General features: G+C 40.2%; 1 protein-coding gene across 4 annotated transcripts in view; it reads right to left on the reverse strand.

Moving 5' to 3' along the window:
- The window catches only part of Txndc11 (thioredoxin domain containing 11), a 60,320-nt gene that overhangs the window by 32,060 nt on the left and 4,506 nt on the right, over nt 1–23,754 (reverse strand). For 2 of the 4 annotated variants that reach the window (XM_078024658.1, XM_005327186.4), the window contains exons 2-5: nt 21,170–21,386; nt 17,620–17,717; nt 13,609–13,738; nt 2,128–2,221 (exon numbers count right to left, since the gene is read on the reverse strand). In XM_078024658.1, coding sequence (XP_077880784.1) covers nt 2,128–2,221; nt 13,609–13,710 — 196 coding nt within the window. In that variant the 5' untranslated portion in view covers nt 13,711–13,738; nt 17,620–17,717; nt 21,170–21,386. Of the gene's footprint in view, nt 1–2,127; nt 2,222–13,608; nt 13,739–17,619; nt 17,718–21,169; nt 21,387–23,754 lie in introns of those variants that run through there. The other 2 variants (XM_078024656.1, XM_078024657.1) reach the window with 2 other exon arrangements.

The raw sequence follows: 23,754 nt of genomic DNA on the forward strand, positions 1-23,754 counted from the left end.
AAACTTGCACAAGCAACAGGACTTTTCAAGGCCAGGCCCAACTAGAATCATAGAACAGAGTAGAAAAGATAAACCTAGACCACATTTATAAGAAAAAGTTTCATATAATCATTTGTCAAAATTTGTGATTTGACCAAGGAGGTTCATTTTGTACTTCTAAGGTTTATTATTCATCTAATCAGTGCTAGGGCTGGAATCCTGGACCTTGAACATGCTAGGCAAAGGTGCTACCACTGAGCAACTCCTCTTCCAGCCCTTTTCCCTGTGGTTCATTTTGGAAATGATGTTTCATTCATTATGGCCTTGAATTCCTGGTCTCAAGGGATCCTTCTGCCTCCACTGCTGAGTAACGGGGAGTGAGAGTACAAACACACACCACCATACCTGGCTTGAGTAACTTTTAGCCTTTTATCCCTCGTAATCCTATTTTATTCTCATTTTACCCTCCCTTTGCTTAAAGAAAGGGGAAAAGTCTACTGACTTGCATTTGGAAAGGTTTTTCCACTTTAGAAACCTCTGAATGAAAAAATAGTTTAAGATGAGTGGCTTATTTTCACTAACACAGTACAGCAGCACATAATAGAAGATAATCAAGTAAAGCATCCTTCTATGATTCTAATATCCCCTTCAATTCAAGATCTTGCATGCTTCCAACACGTCAGTGAAAGATTCTACGTTACCTTTCATATTTAATCCTAAGTTAAGGACTTTAATTTTTCCTTAAAAAGCTTTAATTTTTCATGAAAGGCTTTGAAAGTCTCCTTCTAAAGCTTCAAGTTGCCAGTATTTTGTTTACAAAGTACAAACTCTGATTCACTAAGTCTTCTTGGTCACTTGAAACTGCACAGCTCAACTCTTCCACGTGGACGGAAGACATGAAAGTTTGCTTTCTCCCCCAACGACCCCATACAAAAAATATGTACACAACAAAATCTTAAGACAATGTACACACCAAAATAGCCAGTTGTATGACTGATGTATTAATGACATACTGCTATAATAAAAAAGCTGAAGCAACTTAATAACCAGTAACAAACAGATGGCGACATATTTTTAGTTGGTCTATTGGAGTAAGATGATATGGCCATCAATCTGATCACTCACTTGGCAAATACTGATCAAGCCCCTGCTGTGTGCCAGACACTGGAGAAAAACCTAAACCAAAGAAAGACACATGGTCTCTATCCTCAGAAATCTGAGGAAAAAAGATATTAAACAAACCATCTTATAACTGCATACACACATGCAAACTGTGTTTAGTGCTACGAAGGAAACAACGGGGCACCCAATTTAGAATGGGGGAGGGATAAGTTACTGAGTTGCAACAGTGATGTCGGAGCTGCACCCTAAAGATGAAAGGGTCTGCTATGGGGTAGACGATCAGGCCTGAGGCTGGGGCACTTCTGCCTTCCAGGCAGCAGCAGCATGTGCAAAAGCACAGTCAAGGAGGAAGGGTGACACCAGATCCTGGTGACATGTCCTCCGGTCGGGTTCAGAGTGGGTGAAGGGGCCTGAAGCAGAGTGCTGACAAAGAGACTGAGACAAGTGAGCAGATGAAAGTGTCCAGCAGAGCAACAGCCCCGAGTCATGACCGGAGGGAACGCAGAACCACATGGGAAACGCAGGACGATGGGAAGGCAGGACTCCCAACCACACGTGGCAACTAAGTCAATGAAAGGTGGCGAGAGGAGAGGGCGGCAGGCTTCTGCGCAGTGGGACGGGACTTTGTAAAAATACTCCCCCAAAGAAGTGCATTGCTGAATTAGGGTATATGCAACTGACAGATTAGATAATCACTACAAACTCTGACCCAAACTTGTAACTACACACTACACAATGACCAAATGATATAAGAAGTTTTACAGTACAAAATATATAGTTGTAGATACCATATGATCAAACTCTATTTTAAAGAAGCTAAACACTGAAAAGACTGTGTTTGAAATAGTGCAGTACTTCGTTTGCTAATGACAGAACATTAAAAAATGTAATAATTTACTAAGAATACGTTGAGAAAAGGAATCTAGCAAATTAGAAAACATAGTCAGCATGATAATATATGCAAAAGATATCAATACAAATATATCTCTGTTAAAGTTCTAATGTCGTAATGTGAATCTGTTTTACCTTTCTTTAATGAGTGCAAGGCCGAGGTGAAGAAGGTCAGATAGCCAGGAGGCTGGGGTGAGCTGCTGAATTCAAAGTACCCGAGTACTCCAGGCTGCAGGAACAAGAGCACAATTAGGTGACTGAGACATTCTCAGTCATGTAATGGAGAATATTTTAAATATGCAAAAAATAACAAGACATAATAATTGATAATTAGTGCATTTTGTTGCATTTCTTTAAAAAGTCTACCCACGCAAGAAAGGCTGCAAGCTGGGGCTGAACTCCACCTCCATCCAGAAAGTCCTGGGGCTAAGGGACGGAGTGCAGCAGCCCTTATAGGATGGGCATGGCTACTCCGGGGCACTGAAGCTCAAAGCTCATTCTCCCACCCTGAGCAGGGCTTTCCACCTCTTCTGACAGCATTCTCCTAGACCTGCTCAAAACCTCCAGGTCAGGTACTCGAATGGTTTAATTCACTCCGAATTCACCTTCCCATTCACAGGAAATCAGGATATATCTGAGCGGTTTCATGTGTGTTCAATACCCAGCACCTACCATAGTCCAGTGGCAGGTCAACTGTCCTCTCTGGTCAGGGCAGCTGCAGAAGATCCAACATTTGCCCTTCTGCACCTCCACCCTCACCAAACTCATTTCCACTTGCTCATTCTACAACAAGTTTACCAAAGAATGGCCCTTCCATCTGCCAAACCTGTGAACTGTCGCCTACTGGACACATTCTGCCTTCCTGCTCACAGCACCTATTCTTCTTTGGAGGTCCTATGGCACTTCTTCTACCTGGTTTTGCTCTTTAATCATTGTTATCTGTCTTAATAGCTCAACTGTGGGCTCCCTGAGGAGAGTGCTGGGCCTGGAGTCACAAGACTTCAGCTGAGTCGTGGCTGAGTGCCCAATAGTGGATGATCCTTCACATTAGCCTCAGTTTCCTCTCTAGGAAACAGGCCCAGCTCTTCATGGGATTGGCGTGAAAAGTAAACCTGATAAACTAAGGCACCAGGCAATTCAAAGAGTCCTTTTCAGCCCAAAAGCCTCAACACCATGCTCTCAGTAACTGTGGAGGCTTATTTATTACTGGGACAAAATTGAACCCAAAGGTTAAGGTACAAATTTAATCTGCTGACTGGGTTTGAAATCAGTACATTAATTTCTGATCTGTAGAAAAGTATATTACCTTCCCAATAAAGGCCAATTACCTAATTACTAAGATTTAACTTTAAATGAATCAATTTGTTTTCATTCTAATAGAAACAGATAGAACTTTTAAACCGAACATCCAGAAAATTTAGTAAATAACCAACTTCTCAAACTAAGGAACTAGGAAAGCAAAGTTTGTGTTCTGTGGAGCTGGGGACTAAACCCAGGGGCTCTCACTTGCTCAAGCACACGCTCTACCACTGAGCCACATCCCAGCCCAAGTTGTTGAAAACAAAATTTGCTCTTGCCCTATTCCTTCAAAACATTTTTAATAAGTCAACCTACAACTGACTTAAAGTAGAATTCTACAGTATTTGTGTTCTTAAGATTTCAAACCCTTCTATGATCATGTAATAAACTTTCCTACTTAAAAAAAGGACGACAGAATCTTCAGAAATTCTAGCCACTTAGGTAATATGGGACATAACAAAATGGAAACTAATTGAAAGAAAACGGACTCATTTAAGTTTCTTTAAATTCTGACCAATTTCTCAAACTAAAACCTATGGAATAAATTCATTCCAAGTATTAATAAATATTCTATAGATAGAAATTAAATAATGTGACTTTTACTTCTCCCACATTATCATTTATTTTTTTTTTGTAGTTGTAGATGAACAGCATGCCTTTATTTTCTTTCTTTCACTCTTATGTGGTGCTAAGGATGGAACCCAGTGCCTAACACATGCTAGGCAAGTGCTCTGCCACTGAGCTACAGCCCCAGCCCATCCCACGTTATCTTAGGTAGCTTGTGGCAGTGGATATGTGGCCTATCAACATGCATGTATCTACATGCATATATGCAATTACATATGTATACGTGTACATACATGCACACATGCACAGAATAATCAAAGTAAAACAAACATGAATTCTGAGTCTCCAAGGAAATCCAAAATAAACCTTTAAAAGTGAATAAAAGGAGGGCTGGGAAGATATTGCTCAGCTGGTAGAGAGCTTGCCTTGCATGCACAAGGCCCTGGGTTCAATCCCCAGCACCCCCCACACAAAAGAATGAAAGGTAAAAGTAAATAAAGGGGGGCTAGGGTGGTAGCTCAGTAGAGTAAAGCGCTGGCCTAGCATGTGAGAGGCACTAGGTTCAATGCTCAGCACCAAATATAAATAAATAAATAAAATAAAGGTCCATCCATAACTAAAAATGTTTAAAACAAAGTGAACAGAGGATGAACCATGTGCAGGTATCCTTTGTGGACATTTCTACAGCATAATGGGTTTGTTTTTTTGTTTGTTGGTACCAGAGATTAAACCCAGGAGTGCTTAACCATTGAGCCACATCCCCAGCCCTTTTTTGTGTTTTACTTTGAGACAGGTTGCTTAGGGCCTCGCTCAGTTGCTGAGGCTGGGTTGGAAGTTACGGTCCTCCTGCCACAGCCTCCTGAGCACTGGGACTGCACATGGGCACCACCACAGGTGATGATGGGCTAAGGTTCTCTTTCACTAATGCCATCCCCACCACAATTTACATGGCTTGGATGAAAGAGCCTCTGCTTCAAGTGAATGCTACTGAATTTTCAAGTCGTTTGACCAAAGAAATTCACCAAACATTGCAAAGCAAATCAGCCCTATGGGAAAAATTATTTTCACTTTTCATTGCCAAAGAAATGAAGAACACAAGATTCAGTAACTATATGAGATGACTACAAGTGTGTAAACTGTAAAATACTAGCTATTAAAAACACAAGAAGTTGACAGAGTACAGTAACTTCAATCCCAGCTACTCAGGAGGCTGAGGCAGGAAGACCTTGAGTTCCAGCCCAGTCTGAGCAACTTAGCAAGGTCCTGCCTCAAACAGAAACAAAAGTCAGGCAAAGTACATTTTAAGTGCTACGTGACAGATACAACACTGTAGCATTCTGTGTCAAATATATAAAACTGGCTTGCTTGAGAATAACCTGAAATTAATACTTCAAAATTATAAAAAAGAGGAAATAAAGTGAAGTAATGGTTAACTGTTTATTTTTATTGCAATTTATTCTTTGGCTTTTGTTTGTTTTACAGTACTGGGAACTGAAACCAGGACCTTGCACACTCAAGTCAAGTGCTCGACCACCAAGTTACATCCCCTGCCCTGTATTGTAAATTATTATTTAAAAGTTACCAAATTGGGGCTGGGGTTGTGGCTCAGCGGTAGAGAGCTCACCTAGCACATGCAAGGCCCTGGGTTCGATCCTCACCACCACATAAAAATAAATAAAAATAAAGATATTGGGTCCATCTACAACCAACAAAAAATTTTTTAAAAATGTTATTAAACTGGTCCTGGTTATGTATAAAATAAAATTTTGAAATCCTAACAACATGAAATTTAAAGTGTTTTCCTGTTTGTTCTCTAAAATTTCAATGTCTCCCCAACAGAACCTATGTCATTTTAAGAAATTCTCACAAAATAGCTACCTACATTTTAGTTTCCCCCACATTTTTAGCTGAAGCTGAAGAAAGGTGAGTTTGAGGAACAAAAACATCTTCACCCACAGACCTTTCTAGGTCTAGGCCTTGGTCTGCCCAGCTGAAATGAACCCATGAGCTGGCTCAAGAGCGACAACTCTAACCCTGTACTCAGTGCATTTGGAGGTGCCTTCCAGAGGAGCTGGGCAAGAGAAAGGTCACCTGATACTGGGAACATGACATCAGGATTCGCGCCCCCAGGGTACAGGGATGTCCCTCTGTCTTCTGATGCTGGCCAGCTGCAGTGCCTCTTGGCAGTCCACTCCGGGATGCCCACACAGCCTCCAGGTGACCGAACAGTCAGGAGCCCAAGAGCTAGTGCTGCTCTTCCTTTGTTGGTCCACCATCAACAGGTCATCAGGACACACACCGGTGAAAAGATGCCTCTGTGACCGCTTCTTGGACCCCATCAGTCCAATTCCTCCTCAGGGCCTTGCACTGATTATGCCCATGTTCTAGAGCACTCTAAAATCTCTTCAGGGTGGGGTCCAATCTCATAGGCTCCACATTATTTAAGATTTATTCCAATCTTATTTCCTAAAGAGGTCTTGCCTGCTTCTAAAATAACAGCGTCCTTCCCCTATGTCCCTAAATCATCCTTCTCTACTTCTCTTCACACACTATCTCAAGTTACCCTGTGCATTTACTTCCTAGAGTTGCCCTAACAAATTACCACAAACTGGTGGTTCAAAACCACAGAAATTATTCCACAGTTCTAGCAGCTGGAAGTTTAAAATCATGCTCTCCTGGTAGGGGCAGAGGGTCCTGCCTTGCCTCTTCCAGCAGCTGGTAGCTCCAGGCATTCCTTCCTTGACTTCAATTTCTGCCTTCATCTTCACATGGCCTTTTTCTCTATGCCTTCTCCTTTTTTGATCAACACACCAGTTTTTGGATTTAGGACCCACCCTAAATCCAGGATGATAACTCTCAAGACCCTATTTCCAAATAAGGTCACATCCTAAAGTTTCACCCAGACGTGAATATTAGAAAGACACTCTTCCGCCTAGGACCCTTGTTTGTTTTCCTGTTTGTAGGGCTGGGGGTGTAGCTTAGTGATACAGTGCTTGCCTGGCACATCTAGGGCCCTGGGTTTGAAATCCTAACACAACATAAAATTTACAGTGTTCTCCTGTTTGTTTGTTGTCTACCTCCATGCTATAACTGCAGCTCCAAGACTGCCTGGCACAGAGCAAACAGACACTTGTTAATGAACAAACAGGAATAAAAAGATAAAAAGACAAAACTCCTCCATCAAGTTCACATCTTAGCAAAAAAACAAGACACAATGAATACTAGACCCAGTTTGTATTTATCTAACTTGACCCAGTTTGTGGTTAATTTCATCCTATGACATACAGTGTATTTACTTAGCACCTGTTATAATGAGGAAGTTGGAAATTGGTTACTTCTAAGAGGCCAGCAAATCCTCACTGACATATTTCTTGTGTAAGTGGACACTGTTTGTAGGACAGCATGAAATTTCAGCAGATGGTACTCACACCCTCTAGTGGTCATGAGAATAATTACCTTACCGTGTTTTTCTCAGCGTCACTTGAAATATTTCTGTACCAATATTAACTCATAGCTAGAAAATGGAAAACTATTTCATTCACAGTGCTATACAACTATGAACTGACAGAAATGGGATCTATTTTCTCAACAGACAAAATTTTACTTACCAGCAGTATGATAAATTCTACTTTTCTCTAAACTGCTCAAGTTTTCAGCCACCTGGTAATTTACCTAGCACCCCACTTCTCTCAAAAAGAGATTCCCACGTCCTTTCTAATCCTACTTAAATTTAAAACAATTTGGTTTGCCAAACCACTAATAACAAATGTACTAATGTAGGATAAATAATCATTACTAATTACAGAAATTCACAAAAAGATTTGGAAAATATTTTGGCTGCAAATACAAGATAAAAGCGCAAAATAATTGGCATTTGGCAAACAGACGATAATGTACAAACTGGATCATTTTGTGCTTTAATTTTTTTTTCAAATACTGAAATTAGATAAGCCATAAAACTAGTGACTTTGAAAACTACATTAACATTACATATTCCTATTCTCTTCCTAATGAACTTAACATTCACCACAATAAAGATGACACTGGATTCCGTGGGACCATGTTGTCCACGATGATAAACTACTTCTTCCAGTCTGTATCTGAGGCAGGAAAAGCCTGCAAGGAACAGAGTCTGCAGTTGGAGTAACAGCAAGAAGCAGAATTTCCTTACATGGTTTGCAAGGAGATGACTTAAAGCTATTCATTTCTCTTTGCAGTATTCCCTGGGAAGTTCACTGCAATTTTTAAACACACCATGACTTATAAGGTAGATATCACTTTCTTGTGTATCTGGGAATACCAGACTCTACCTAGGCTCAATATTGTGACTTTCGTTCATAGACCACCCCCAGTTCTGCAGAATAAATGCTAATGACAGGAAATGGCAAAACTCCTGCTCTAACAGTAAAGTCAAGAATCATGGAGCCATCCTCCATCCTTCATCACTATTTATTCTTAGACCTGTTCATAAGAATAAAGGAAAAGAAAAGCTAACAGCCAAATTAGAAGCCAATACCTTTCAAATACTTCTGTCCTGAAAGAAAAAGTTTCAAAAATGACATAAAATAATAAGAAATATTTAAAATTAAATATGCAATTTTAATCTCTAGACAGACACTGAAGTTTCAACTCATTGACCTTAAACATTACTGGGAGGAAAGAACACGGGACACAAGAAGGAACTGGGGAGCCAGAGACCTGGGCTAGAGCCAGCCTCCCTTCAGGCAAGCACACCTTCTGTGGCTTCCCCTGCGCAGAGGGTCTGCACGTGCTGCAGCTCGTGTGTCCACTGGCAGACAAGAAGTAAAAGCCAAGGGCACTCACCATCATACACCTAACTCAAGATTTCCTTGCCAACAGAACTAAAGCAGAGCAGAATCTACAGGTGTTTGTAACTTTCAACTTTAATACCTTCCTCTGGTGTTTAAGGCAAAATTGATTTTCTAGTAATTGTATCTGAGGTAAGATAAGAGCTGTATTTTACAAACATAAAATTACAGTTAATGATTAATAATCTTAGGTAGATTTGAGATATCAAGTCAAATAAAATATTTTTCATTGGTTAAAACTATTCCTCTAAGCCAGGCACAGTGGTGTACGCCTGTGATCCCAGCAGCTCAGGAGGCTGAGGCAGGAGGATCATGAGTTCAAAGTCAGTCTCAGCAATGGCGAGGCCCTAAGCAACTCAGTGAGATCTTGTCTCTAAATAAAGTACAAAATAGGGCTGGGGATGTAGCTCACTGACAGAGTGCCCCTGAGTTCTATTCCCAGTACCCCCGCCACAAAAAAAAACAAACAAAAAAAAACACTTTAAATAATATCTAATTTAAAATAGGCTTTTGAATGGATTCAACTCTAAGACTTAAAAATTCAAAGCAAGATATAATCACAATATTTGTCAAACCCTTTAACTTATTTATAATTTAATAATCTTTTCTTTTTTTTTTAAGGAGAAAAGAAACAGTTTAAGTAAAAAGTTGAGTATGGGGACAGCTTTACTGATGAGAATCTAACTCACTCCTGGCTCTAGTCCCCCAAAGATAACATTCCAGAATTCTCTAGCCAAGGCACTGTTGAGTTTCCATCTTTTCTCTACTGCTACTTGTCTATTACAAGCAGATAAATTTCCAGCTATAGACTGTGGGTTTCTGGGTGCTCCAGGAAAGAAGAGGCGGGACACCTCGTCTTAAGGCCTAACAAGGACACGTAATCACTTAGAGTGGCAGTTTCAACTAGGGCAATTTTGCCTCCCAGGGACATCTGGCAATGTCTGGAGATATTTTTGGATGTCATAACATGGAAAGATGATGATGGTACTAGCATCTAGTGAATGGAAGCCAGGAATGCTAGTAAATATCCTGCAAAGCACAGGACTGCCCCCCTCAGCACTGAATTCTCTGACCCCCATATGTCAACAGTGCCAAGGTTGAGAAACCCTAATACAGCAGGTAACTCCAAAAGTACTATGTATCATAGAGCAGCGCCTCCAAAAGTTCCTATGTATTCAACCATCAAAATCATGAAAGATTCCGGACCCTGACTGTCATCTTTCCACTATCTTTACAGAGGTGTGCATGAACTGACGGTTCTTTCTAGGCAATACAATTTGGTATGTTTCACAAGCCAAGTGATTCCACAAATACCACGCTGGGCTTGACTCCCTGATTCTTCCACGTTTAACAAGTGTCTTCTCTTGACAACCAGACCACTTCATCTCCAGGGAGAAGCCCAGCAGAAGATGATGCCAACACAATAAAAGCTATCCAAGGCCTGGGGAGGAAGCATGCCATCTGCAGGGAAAACTGAAGCCTTTGCAGTGGGGTTCCATCATCGCAGCACCCACGGCTCCTGTTCTAAAGGTGGTCTGATCTGTTTTACATAACCAATTAAGTGGGCTGCCAAAACCCAACCACCAGTGACATCATCAGCACAACACTGGGACTGAGGGAAGAAACTCCTTGTGATAGCGGGAAGCAGGATCTGTAAAAGCACTGCTGAATAGCAAATTCAGAGGGTGCAAAGGCTACAGCTCAGGGTTGCCTGTCTGCTCAGTCACAAATGTGCACTGTTTCTCTCCTACATATGCTGCTAGAAAGAACACTAGAAACACTGAGATAATAAGTAAAAAGGGGTTAAAACCGGCTGGGGTTGTGGCTCAGTGGTGGAGCACTTGCCTAGTATGCGCAATGCACTGGGTTGATTCTCAGCACCACATATAAATAAATACAATAAAGATCCATCAACATCTAAAAAAACATTTTTTAATGAAATATGTTGTAGATTTCAAGGTCATTGACTCAAAAGTACTTCCCTAGCTAGGTGTATGGTGGCACACACCTACAGGCCCAGCTACTTGGAGGCTGAGGCAAGATTGCTTAAGCCCAGGAGTTCAGGTTCTGTCGGAGAAACATAGGGAGGCCTCCATCTCAGAAACAAAAGAACTTTCCAAACAGAAGCTTAGGAAATTTTTGTATCTTTCCAGCCTCTAAAATTCACGAAGCCACAAAAGTCGGTAAGGATTACCTAAATCAACCCAAACCCTTACTTTAGCGATAAGAAATTTACATGAAGCTCATAAATTAAACTTGCTAAGGTCAGGGTTAAAACCCAGCTCTCTAGAATTCTAGTCAAGCTCTTCTCCTTACCACATCACCTCTGCCAAGAATGAAGCAGAAAAACAGGCTGAGAGCTCTCTAGAGGTACAAATCTCTGATAGAGATGAAAATAGTTATGAAGATGCTCTCAGTCTTTTGGGGAAAGCTAACAATGCTGTAACTCTTGCTGTTATACAGCTCCTCTCCTTTTTCTCTTTCCTTTCCAGAAGGGCTTGAGTGAAAATTTAAAGCAGTGGTGGGGTGGGGTACTTAGGGCCAGGCACGATGATGCACATCCACAATACCACCAACTCAGGAGGCTGAGGCAGAAAGACTTCAGGTTGCAGAGGAGCCTGGGCGGGTTAGCAAGACCCTGTTTCAAGGGGCTGGGGATGTGGCTCAAGCGGTAGCGCGCTCGCCTGGCATGCGTGCGGCCTGGGTTCGATCCTCAGCACCACATATAAACAAAGATGTTGAGTCTGCCGATAACTAAAAAATAAATATTAAAGAAAAAAGAAAAAAAAAAAGACCCTGTTTCAAAATAAACAAAAAGGGCTGGGGATGTAGCCCAAGGGTCAAACATCCCTGTGTCCTATCCCTACATCCACTACCAGAAACAAACAACAACAAAACACTAAAATAGCATGCTTGAGGCCCTGGTCAATTCCCAGCAACAAACACATGCATGCAAAAAATAAAATGAAACCAAGGGTGCAGATGGGGTTGTGGCTCAGTGGTAGAGTGCTCGCCTAGCATGCTTGAGGCACTGAGTTCAATCCTCAGCACCACATAAATGTAAAATAAAGACAGTGTGTCCATTTAAAAACGAAAATAAATATTTTCTTAAAAAAACAACCAACAGAGCATGAATGAAGGATGACATGTCAGCCCTGCAAGGTCATTTTTGTCATCTGCGTTACAGAACAATTTTTTTCCTTTTTATAAACATGGAAAACTCCAGTAAGTATCATCACATTTATGTTTCTCTTAATAATCCTAATATCAGGATGTTTTCTGTGATATCATTTTTACTGAGACGATACCCTGAGTATTTTCTGTCTTACTTGGTTTACTTGTGTCTTACAGTGGAGAAAATGAAGACTTAAAGAGGGTAAGCAGCTTCTGGCCACACAGCCGTAAATGATGGAGATGGGCTTTGACTCAGTCTGACTCATGGCTTTTCACCACTTTGCTGTGCCACCCCCAGTTGTACCTGAAGTCTTAAAAGGAATCTTAAGAAAACCCTGGCCCAGGCCCTGATGCCGAGGAGGTGAGAAACCAGCCTCAAATCTCAAACCCAGTTGGTCCTATCATGGGCCTATGACCCGGCACAGGAAGAGAAACCGGAGAGGTCCATCCCTCATTCACATGAAATTAAGGAACATTTACTCTGATGTACATCCAAGATCTACAAGCTGAATGACTAGACATTAAACAAAGTTGCTTGGGTATTTCTGCTAATAGTTAACACGTAAATAGAGTTTCTAAGATGAAAGAAACCATTTACAAATGATGAACTGGTGGAAAAAATCACCTCCAATCTATATGAAATATACCTAGTGTGACTCAGTCACAGTCACTCAGGGAGGTCTAGGGCTGGGGACACGGCTCAGCTGGCAGAGGCTTCCCGGGCACACACTGGGTTCAATTCCCAGCACCACACACACACACACACACACACAAAAAAAAAAGTCAGGCCTAGATTCATGTGGATTTTCACTCTATGGTATATTCATGGTCGTGACATTGATGCGCCCAAGCATCACTTACTTGTTGTGTCCAAGTATGACCTTATACATGTCCCCATGAAGGATTTTGTGGAGCTAATTTTATAATTTTTTAGATTATTTTAATAATCTCAATACTGGCCTTTCAATAAATTATCCTGATTGTGCATGAAATGTCATAAAAATAATTTATCAGGGTTAAAGATGGCAATGAGGAAGCAGGAGAGAAACCACGCTAAAAAACTGGGAAATTTTCCATAAATAAGAGCTTGAAATAGTTACACAATTAATAAAATAACATATATTTCCATTAAAAAAAAACAAACTACAACAAGAAAAGTGAGATATATTTCTGCAATACTGCAAAGCATCAAATGACATTCTTAGAAATTGACAACCACAATAAATTGTAAGTTAACTCTCATGTACTTTAACTATAAGACAAGGTGAAAGTTTGTTGAAAATTCCCAAACAAAACACAGAATTTCGCAAGCTTTCTATTTCCTTAAAACTCATTTGATCAAACCATCATTATGGTAAGTCATCTCAAAATGCAATTTTTTTTCTGGGTATTGGGAATTAAATCCAGTGATGCTGTACCACTGAATGATATCCCCAGTCCTTCCTTCTTATCTTTCTTTCTCTCTCTCTACCTATGTATCTATTGTGAAATGGGGTCTAAGTTGCTGAGGCTGGCCTCAAACTTGAGATCCTTTTGCCTCAGCCTCCCAAGTACCTGCAATTACAGTTGTGCACCACTGCACCCAACTCAGAAATGCATTTAACTGGGACTTATCTATAAAGTGATCTTTTAAACTGCTGCAATTCAGGAGGTATTTTAAAAAAGAAAAAAACACCTTTAAATATGAACAATCCAATATAACCCAATAAAAGGCCTTGGGAACAGAGGAGATATGAAAGATAGGTACCTCGTAGTTTGAGAGAAAATCTAGTAATTCTGATTGAGATGGGATGTAGAGAAGTGGTTTCATCACCCGGCGGACAAACTTCTCAATGTAAACAGCACTCATGGGGCCTTTGTATTCGATTGGTCCAAAACTAGTACCAAAAAATAAAATAAAATATAAATAAATAAATAAAAAGTAAAAATAATACACCATGCATTAACCCTGCAATGTATAGCTAAAATCATCAATACCACAGGATGAAAATGTCTTGCTTTAGTATCAAACTGTTTCAGGGAAGTAGCCTGCTTTGCTCAGGGGTGCTGGGGCCCTAATTAAGAATCGACAGTTTAAGGAGTGGGAGGTGCAAGCAGTGTGACCTTTCCATGAGCTTCATTCAATTGCAAACTAAATTCTTTGTAGTGTCTGAAAGAAAAATGAAATCCCACAACATTTCTTTAAAAAACAAAAACAAGGCTACTGTGGAAACTGGCCACAAGCTGAAAGGATTCCAGAATCTTAATTGCACACCTCACTGCACATGGGTGAGGACTTCCACATGTCACTCTGAAATGAGGAAAAGCTAAGCAGCTGGCCCTTAGCCAACAACATTCCTTTACGTGCCTAAGTATTCCATAGGCACTTAAAGGAAGAATCATTAAATGAAGCTTAAGCCTATCTAAAGCTTTACTAGAACAGGGGAGAAAAGTGGAAGTATAGTTAGGGAGCTTGCATAACCCACCTTTCTTCCTTTTCCTCACAGCTGTCCTTTGGGACACAGGAATTTGATTCAGCACTGCTAAGTAATGCCTCTCTAATTCAGTTACGTTCCTAAGTCAGAATCCGTACAAAAGGCTCTCTCAACCTCACACAACACAAATACAACTGATGGTTGGTGGCAGAGTAGAGAAGGTACGTGAAATGCACCAACTCCATAACTGTTCTTCTCTCTAAACAGCAACTGACACTAAGCCTGTTGTTAACAGCAACAACAGCGCAGTCAGGAATTAAATGCTGTGCCCACGATACATGGTCATAAACACACACACACACACACACACACACAATGGAACACAACAATTCCTCAGTGTATACTACAGAACATGAGATGGAAAGAATTTCAGTATTAAAAAATAAAAACAGCATTGTACAAGCACAGCTGGGACAAAAGAGTTAAGAATTCTATCAGTTCAAAACTTACCACAATTAGTTCTGTTTAGAAATCACCACTATCACCACCAACCCCAACAATCACCAACAATTTTTAAAAGAAAAAAATTTTTCTTAAAAATCTGGTAACTTGGGCTGGGGTTGTGGCTCAGTGGTAGAGTGCTTCCCTAGCACGTCTGAGGCACTGGGTTCGATCCTCAGCACCACATAAAAATAAATAAGTAAAACAAAGGTATGGTGTTCATCTACAACCAAAATATATACATATATTTAAAAAAAAAAAAAAGCTGGTAACTTATTTTGTTTGGCAAAAAGGAGCCAACAAATCCAGAAATCTCATCTAAGTAAGCCAACAGGCTTTGCTGAGTTTCCTTGCTGTGATATTACAAGGGTCCAACTGACTTACCAAGATTACAAGATTCCAGAATGCAGGATGTGGGGCATGCTTTACCAGTAAACTACAGCCACTACCACGGGACACGCTGTTGGATGGCTACCAAGCTCTGACAGGGTTGTGAGGACACACCTCCCTGCTTTAGGCCCTTAATTAACTTTTTCTGTGACTGGTCACTATACAAACCAAAAAATCTACTTTCACAAAACAGAAAAGCCTATTAGTTTCTTTAAGTGGCTTCTACAAAATAAGTCGTTATAACAAAAAAGAGCAATAGCAGCAACAAAAACACAAGAACAGCAGTAGTGTGCTCAGTAATGAGACCCAGGAGGCACATTCACGGGCCTGTTAAACAGAAGAACCTTGGGACTACCGAGAATGCTCCAAGGACCCTTTAGTCAATGGAAACATTTCATGTGTGTGCACATAAAATAGAGATCTTGAGGAGTCTAAAGCAGAAAAGAAATTTTGGGAATTTCTGTGCCTTAGCACTGTTTTAGGGACACAGGCAGTGGAAGTGTTGCCCCAAGCAGTAAGCAGCCTACACTGACACAAACAAATAAAACACCAACAGGCAAAGTTGAGTGACAACTTGGATTCCTCATCTGTAAAGCAAGAGGGTTGGACTAGACACTTCTAAAGTCCTTTCAGTCTTTTTACAAAAGCTAAGAAAACAAACAATATAAGATAATACTGTATGCCCATGTTCTCAAAAAGATATCTGTACTCAATTCAAAGGGAATTCTTCCGATTTTAATGCCACATCAAGTTAAGGTCACCTCTGGGCAACCTGCAAGGACTTTCACTCCTGCTAGGCATCTGTGCCTATTTCCAAAGCCAGAGAATAACACAGGGGCCGCAGGAGGCAAGTTCATCACCATGTGACAGAGAACAGAGTCTGAGGACCTTCAAGTACAGCTTACACTTACCTTAAAAAAAAGAAAGAAAGAAAGAAACCCTGAGACAGTTATTAAGAAAGCATTCTATATTCTAAACAATCTGCACCTTAACCTAAAGTAGAGGTAGAACCTCAAATTAGTGAGCAAAAAGCAGGTCGGGGGATCCAAAATGGTCATAATATCCTTAAGCAAAAACTGGCTTATTACTGCAAATATTAAAATTATAAACATTTAATGTCCAAAATAAAATGTGAAGGTGGTGGTCAGGTAGAAAAGTATCATTTTGCCCAAATACTACTATCAATTGCTCCTGGAAACAATATTATGTGCCCCCAACAGTTTATGTTAGAGATATGGAAGTGAATGGAATGGGATAGAGAATCTAGAAATGACTGTCTACTGATGCTTGTGATAAACCATATTGACTTCCGCTCAGGGAGTTCAGAAGGAGGGAAAAGGAAAACCTAAATTGTAAAGACCTTACTAATCAATTCTTTACCCATATGGCCTTCTATAAACTTCAAGCCAATCACATTGAACAAAGACAAACTTCCCATCTTCTGCCTCCAAAATCCTTTGAGTCAGATTCTCAGACATGACTTAATAATACCCACAGCATAGTCTGGGTACCCAAAGCCAAACACCAGTATTTTTGTAGCAAAAATAGGTAGCTTAAGTGGGATAAAGACCACAGGTAGCCCCACCTTACTTTAGGCCAGATGAATGCATCTGGGGACAATATTCAAGAAACTTCAAGTTTTTTAGTCCTTGTGATTTCAGAACTTTGGATATGAAATTGTGACCAGTAGTAATTTTCTTCCCAATGAAAAAATATGGTAAAATGTACTCTTGACTGTGTGATGCTGCCAGATAAGAAGATGAAGAATCTTATGTATTTTTGCAACATAAAATACTTTTTGGGGATTGAATTCAGTGGCACTTGACCACTGAGCCACATCCCCAGCCCTATATTTTATTTCACTGAGTTGCTTAGTGCCTCACTTTTTCTGAGGCTGGCTTTGAACTTATGATCCTCCTGCCTCAGCCTCCAGTGCTGTTGGGATTACACGTGTGCGCTACTGCGCCCGGCACAAAATACTTTTTGAACACCTGAATATACAGTCATCTAGTGGAGAGCAATTTGTACTTTTAAAACTAATATTGTATACCAAATAATAATAAATAATAATGGGGGGGAGGAAATGTAGCTCAGTGGAAAGCACTTGCCTAGCATGTTCAAGGATCCAGGTTTGATCTTTAGCATTGCAAAAAAAAAACGAAAATAAAAATAAAATGCTATAATATATATAATGACATAAAAAGATGTTCACAAAAGTGGAAAAAAGCAGTTTAGGAGATAGTATTATTGCCTGATCTCATCTTTACCTTATTAAAAAAGTGGTAGACATGTAGATTTATAGGAGAAAATAAATAAAAACACAGCCATTATACAGAGAGCTTTTAAAATTTGTGTTTATCAATTTTATACAGTAAATATCTAATACTTTTATATAGAAAAAAGTCATTAAGATACTGATAAACAAATTAGAAACACTACTGAAAAGTCCTTACCTCCGATGGTACAGATGTATTACAGGAAAATAAAAGAAGTGTTTCTGTTTCCTGCATTTCCCCTGGTTCCACCAACAGTTAACTGCCACAAACAACACCTGCGGAGCAAAAAAAGGGTTTCAAATGACTATGAATAACAGCTGAGCAGTACCGAGATCTGAAAGATGAAATCAGAAATGGAACCAGTCCTCTCTCACAGAAACAGAAAATACATATTTTTTAAAATTTGCATAAGGCTTTCAAAGAAGTTCCTAATTTGCCACTAAAATAAAAATGACAGGCTCTTCTCTACAGTGTCAGCTAGGACTTGGAGTCTGACCCAAGAGTTGTTTGTTTCGAATTTTAAAGTGAATGAGTGCCAAGGAGCTTTTTCTAAGCATGAATCTGCTAACTTAGAAAGATATTCTGGGGGCTGGGTATATAGTTCAGATGCACAGCGCCTGCTCAGCATGCTCAAGGCCCTGGGTTCAATCCCCAGCAACACAAAAACAAACAGAAGGATATGCCCCTTGATTGCCAAACTAAGCATCCAAAAATTAAAATGTTACTGTGAATAAAACATCATAAATGTCAAAGGATATTTAAAAAAACAAATAATCAAAGCTTTAAGCCATGATCTAAAAGGCATTCTTTTGCTACTAAGTAGTAAAAACATGCACTAACTATATGTATTTATGAGTAGATGCAGATGTGTCTAGGGAAAAGTGTCCTCTGACTACAATTTACTTTGAAAGGTGCCAAAAATGAGATGGATTACTGGACTGGAGCAGCTTCTCAACTCTGGCAGTACTGCCATTTGGGGCTGAATGCATGGAGGGTTCTGGGATACCTGCTTTGTGATGACAGATACCCTAAGAACTAGACACAGGGTGGTGCAGGGCAGGGGACATAGCTCGATTGGTAGAGTGCTTGCCTCGCATGCACAAGGCCTTGGGTTCAATCCCCAGCTTTCCTGTGCTCTACCCACTAGATGCCAGTAGCACTAATTTCTGAAGCAGTGACAACCAAACACCAGACATGGCCAAAAGTCCTGGAGTCAGGGCAGGGGCAACATGGCCAGTAGTTGAGAACCTCTGAATTTGAGGAATGGTTAGATGGGTAATTACATAATAAGATATCGACAGAATTTAGATGGTGGGTACATGTAAAATTCTTTCATGTTTGCTATATGTTTGAAAATATTCACAATAAATTGTTGAAAAATACAAAGACAAGCTACAAATGAAAAGCCACCTTTGAATGTTTTTATACCTACTATTACAACAACCAACTGCTCAAAACCTAGTGGCAACTCTTCAGAACTCTATTTCTAGGAAAAAAGAAAAATAACAGTGGCTTTATTTTAAGTTTACATCTCCTCTTTTTTTAACTCAAAAGTAGGGCACAATCCACCATTTTGCTAATTTTACTAAGCAATATGGTGCAAAAGATTTTTGCATATTTCTAAAAATAAACTCAGTCCTTTTTTTTCCTCCTGAGCACATGGAGCAAAAACTCTCAATGTGGAAGAAGCTGAAAAAATTTTTTTGAAAAGAGCTAAGCCAGTCACTATGGGTGGTACTATAACCCTGCTGTGTTGTTTCTGTGCCTCTTTAACAAACTGCTTGGCTCCACTGGAAGCTGTTATTATTCCAATACCATCATTCAGAAGGGCAAATATTCCAGAACAAAATACCATTAAACTACAGTTCATCTAAAATAAAATACAATCTTCCCTTTTCCTCACGTGGACAATGGGACTGCTGCTCTTTACAGAAAACTGGGGAATCACTGACAAAATGGTCATTTAATTTCTGTTACACACTGCTTGCTTCCTAGTGCTCCGTTAGAATTCCTGTTTCCTCCTGGAGTTATCTGCCAGCTTGCTTAGTACTTGCAGTTCTTAAAGGGGATGGGGAGAAAATAGAAAATAAATTCCATGGGCCCACAGTGAGATCACAAAATGTGCCCCACTGGTACAAATTAGTGTTATATAAGGAACAGAGAATTATATTTAAGTACTACTTGGTACACTCTCAGGGATATAATGGTTAAAAAGGGTTCACCTGGCAGGTGGAATGCCTAGTCACCATCTATAACACTACTTGTTTCTAAGAAATACCAACTGAGGGGCAGGAGATATAGCTCAGTTGGTAGAGTGCTTGCCCCGCATGCACAAGGCCTTGGGTTCAACCTCCAGCACGACCAGAAAAAAAAACAAAAAAACAACTGAAAGTTCCAAATGAACTTCTGCAACTCTGCTGCCTGCACAAGTTAACTCAGGTCAGTGGTTCTCAGCAGTAGCCTCTCATGGATCTGTGGGATGCTTTCTGTTTGCTGCTGTGACTGAGGGAAGCTACAGGACATGTGTAAGGTAGGGGACTTAGCAGACATCCTCTAATGCTCAGAACTGCTCTGCACTAGGAAGAGTCATCCGTATCATCCCATAGTTTTCTAAATGCCTGCCAAGCACTGATATTTGCTACTGTCCAAACCCAGAACTGTTAACTCCCTTTGACACATGACTCCAATCTCCTATTTATGTGAGTTCCAAGTGAGGCTGCTGTGCTGAATTTCTCAGGAATACAACTTTTGTACAGACCGAGGCAAAGAGCATGCTGCTGTTCAGAGTCCCTAACACATCACACCTCTATTAGTCTGTATTTATAACTATCACACTCACAGGGCTTTACATAAAAGTATAGGGACCTGCTTTGCCCAAGCATTTACATACTGAAATACACCATGTTTAGATGTAAATTACTTTTCTTTTTTCCCACCATTTTTGGTTAGTGCACTAGATTATTTTGAAATTACATGTGTAGGGGAGTTTTATCATCTCTGAATTTCTTTCAGGAAAAGGGACAACATAAAATGCCCATTTTCTAGAAGGCAATGGGAACCACTGGACTTAAAACCACTGATATAACCGAGGACTTGGCTGAGAATGTGGCTCAAGCGGTAGCGTGCTCGCCTGGCATGTGTGCGGCCCGGGTTCGATCCTCAACACTACATACAAACAAAGATGTTGTGTCTGCCGATAACTGAAAAATAAATATTAAAATTCTCTCTCTCTCTCTCTCTCTCAAAGAAAAAAAAAAAAAATAACCGAGGACTCATTTGCTTATGTAACCCTCTTACCTGGTCCAAAGTTGGCATTCATTAAACATTTGTTGAATACAGTTCTGGTTCATGCAGTAAAAGGTCATAAATTGTTATACATAAATCTCTCCTACATAAAACATCTACCTAGCCATTATCAAATGGCTGTGCAAGACACACACAGAACTAGGCTTTCAGCCCTCTTCTGCAGTACTGAGACCTCACTGCCTGGCATCCTGGGATGAGCGCTGGCCTTATCTCAAGATCCAGAATTTGCTCCACTCTTGCCTCCAACTAAAAGCATCACACTCAAATCCTTTGTTCTTTTACAGCAGGCTTTGTAATTGACAAACACTCCAGAAGTTCATCTTGACAAAACTGCCAGATGGGCAAGGTGTCTCCATGGGACACCCTCTCTTACATACAGGATTGATGATCATTAATTTTGGAGGCTGAATGTCAGCATTACCTGGTCTGAAAGCCGGCTTGCTGCGTGCTCGATTTCTGCCCTGGCAGCAATGGACTGGCCACACCACGGGGCATAAAAGAACAGAAGTACCACCTCCGAATCCCGGCGAACATGCTCTGCATAATCCAGTTGCCCCTGGAAGAGGTCAAGGACCAGAGACCTCGAGGAGAAAAAGCTGACAGGAGGCTTTGCTGGTATTATCACATCTTTTGCTCGACTAAAAAAGAGTAAACACAAACAAGACTGCTTATTTATCTTCTTCTTAAAACAGCTTTGTGTGGAAGGAGAATGAAGCTTAAAAGAAAAGGCTCCTTTTGAATTAAAAAAAATTGGAGTCGTCAAATCACTGTCCTGTAGTAAACGTAGTATACCATGCTAAGGCACCTTCCAGCTGAGCCAATACAGATAGATGACATTTTGGAAATGATTCTCTGGTATTCTGTCCCACCAGGCATGGGCTGGGAGAGGATTGGAGAGCAAAATTATCTACAGTCTTGATGCCACACCCCAAAGACTCCATCCCTACCTCTTCGAAGCCTGGCTTACCACAGGAGCCACTGATCTTTAGGGCCACCAGCTCTGGAGCTCAGAAATATGGGGAGGGAGCACACAGGCCACCATTAGTAACACTGCTTACCAGTGACTCAAATCTGAGAAAACACTGAGTTTGTTAGGTAGGGCAGCCTGTACTTACCCAGGGCAAAAGTAATAATAATACACATTTATCCATATACATCATAATCCAAAAGGTATGAAACACAAGTAACAAACAATAAATCTATTTAACTGGAAAATAGGCTTTCTGAATGCATGACTTCTCCAGCAGGGAGAAGTCAGGAGAAGAAGGAACATTGAACAAGTGGTCAGAAGTCAGAGCGGCCACAGCTTTCCTATTGGGACAAATAGGTTTTGGCTGGAACTATATCCCACCAAGTTAAAGTGACCTAGTAAACACTTTGAGTCGTCCACATATCTGCACTAACATAAGACTATTATAATAGTTTAACTAGGAAACAAATAAACAATATAAAAATGGAACTCTAAAAAAAAATACTAGATGAAACCAAAAGAAGGCAAAAAGGACCAAGAGAGGAAGCAAACTCAGAAGGTACAAATAGAAAACAAGTAGAAAACAAGTAGCAAAAAAAAACTTAAACCAAACCACATCAGTAATTATAATTACGTTAAATATAAAAGGATTAAACAATTCAAGTAAAAGGAAGAGATTGCCAGACAATATAAAGCAAGACCAAATTATATATTATCTAAAAAAGACACATTTTACTACTCAGAAGAGGCTGAAGCAGGAGGATCCCAAGATCCAGACTGGCCTGGGCAACTTAGTGAGACCCTGTCTCAAAATAAATAAAGTAAAATAAAATGGGCTGGGCTATAGCTCAGTGGTACAGCACTTGCCTGGTATGCATAAGGCCCTGGATTCAATCCCCAGCATTGAAAAGAAAAGGCGGGGGTGGGGGGATAGCTGGGGAGACACATGTTAAATATAAAGACAAAGGACGAAGCATAAGGATGAGAAAATAAATGTAAAAAGGAGTATTTACTGCTAATAGTAAGCATAAAAAAGCCAACATGACTCATCAGGTAAACAGCTAAACCAAGGCACATTCTTACCCTTCAACTTTATTCCAAAATTAGAAACAGACAAAAATGCTCATACATACTATAACTTAGATGAATCCCCAAATAATTATGCTGAGTGAAAAGAAGCTAGGCACTAAAGAGTACATATAATATGACTGTACCTATGTGAAATCTCAAAATAGACAAAAATGCTAAAAGGAGCAGACTTCCTACTTGAATGACATTGTAACCTGCAGTCTCTATAGAGCCTTCAGTCTATATAGAATATGCCCATCTGAAAAATTCACCCACATGACATTTTTTAAAATTATTGTTTAGTCATAGATGAACACAATACCTTATTTGTTTATTTATATGGGATGCTGAGGATCAAACCCAAGGCCCCACACATGGGAGACAAGCGCTCTACCACTGAGCCACAACCCCAGTCTCCTTACATGACTTTTTTTTTTTTTTAACTTTTTTTTCTTTTTAACACTTGTTTTAGTTATAGCTGGACACAATATCTTTAATTTATTTATTTTTATATAGTGCTGAGGATCGAACCCAGGGCCTCGCTTATGCTAGGCAAGTGCTCTACTGCTGTGCCACAACTCCAGTCCCTTACATGACATTTTTAAAATGTCAATTTAGCAACTGTTATTGCACTTCAGACATGGTCCTTCAGACACAGGTACCTGGGCCACAGCAGCCAGCAGGCTGTATAGTAGGAAGCTAACTTTCTAGCAGAGAAAGATGGCAAGTCACAAAACATGCAAACAACTAACAATAAAATACACAAAATTGTCTCTGCTGTGCAGAGAATATAATGTGGTGATGTAACAGAGGAAAACAGTGGCTCCACCTATAGGGTGGTAGACAGAGTAGTACCAACTAATGTGAAAACTGAGTGACAAGACAGCCATGCAAAGAAGGGGGACAGGTTGCATGGGGAAAACTGACACATTCTCAAGAGATCCTGGTATTTGGAGCAATATTTTTTT

The sequence above is a fragment of the Ictidomys tridecemlineatus genome, chromosome 10, assembly GCF_052094955.1.
Source record: "Ictidomys tridecemlineatus isolate mIctTri1 chromosome 10, mIctTri1.hap1, whole genome shotgun sequence".
In the NCBI taxonomy this organism is placed as follows: domain Eukaryota; kingdom Metazoa; phylum Chordata; class Mammalia; order Rodentia; family Sciuridae; genus Ictidomys; species Ictidomys tridecemlineatus.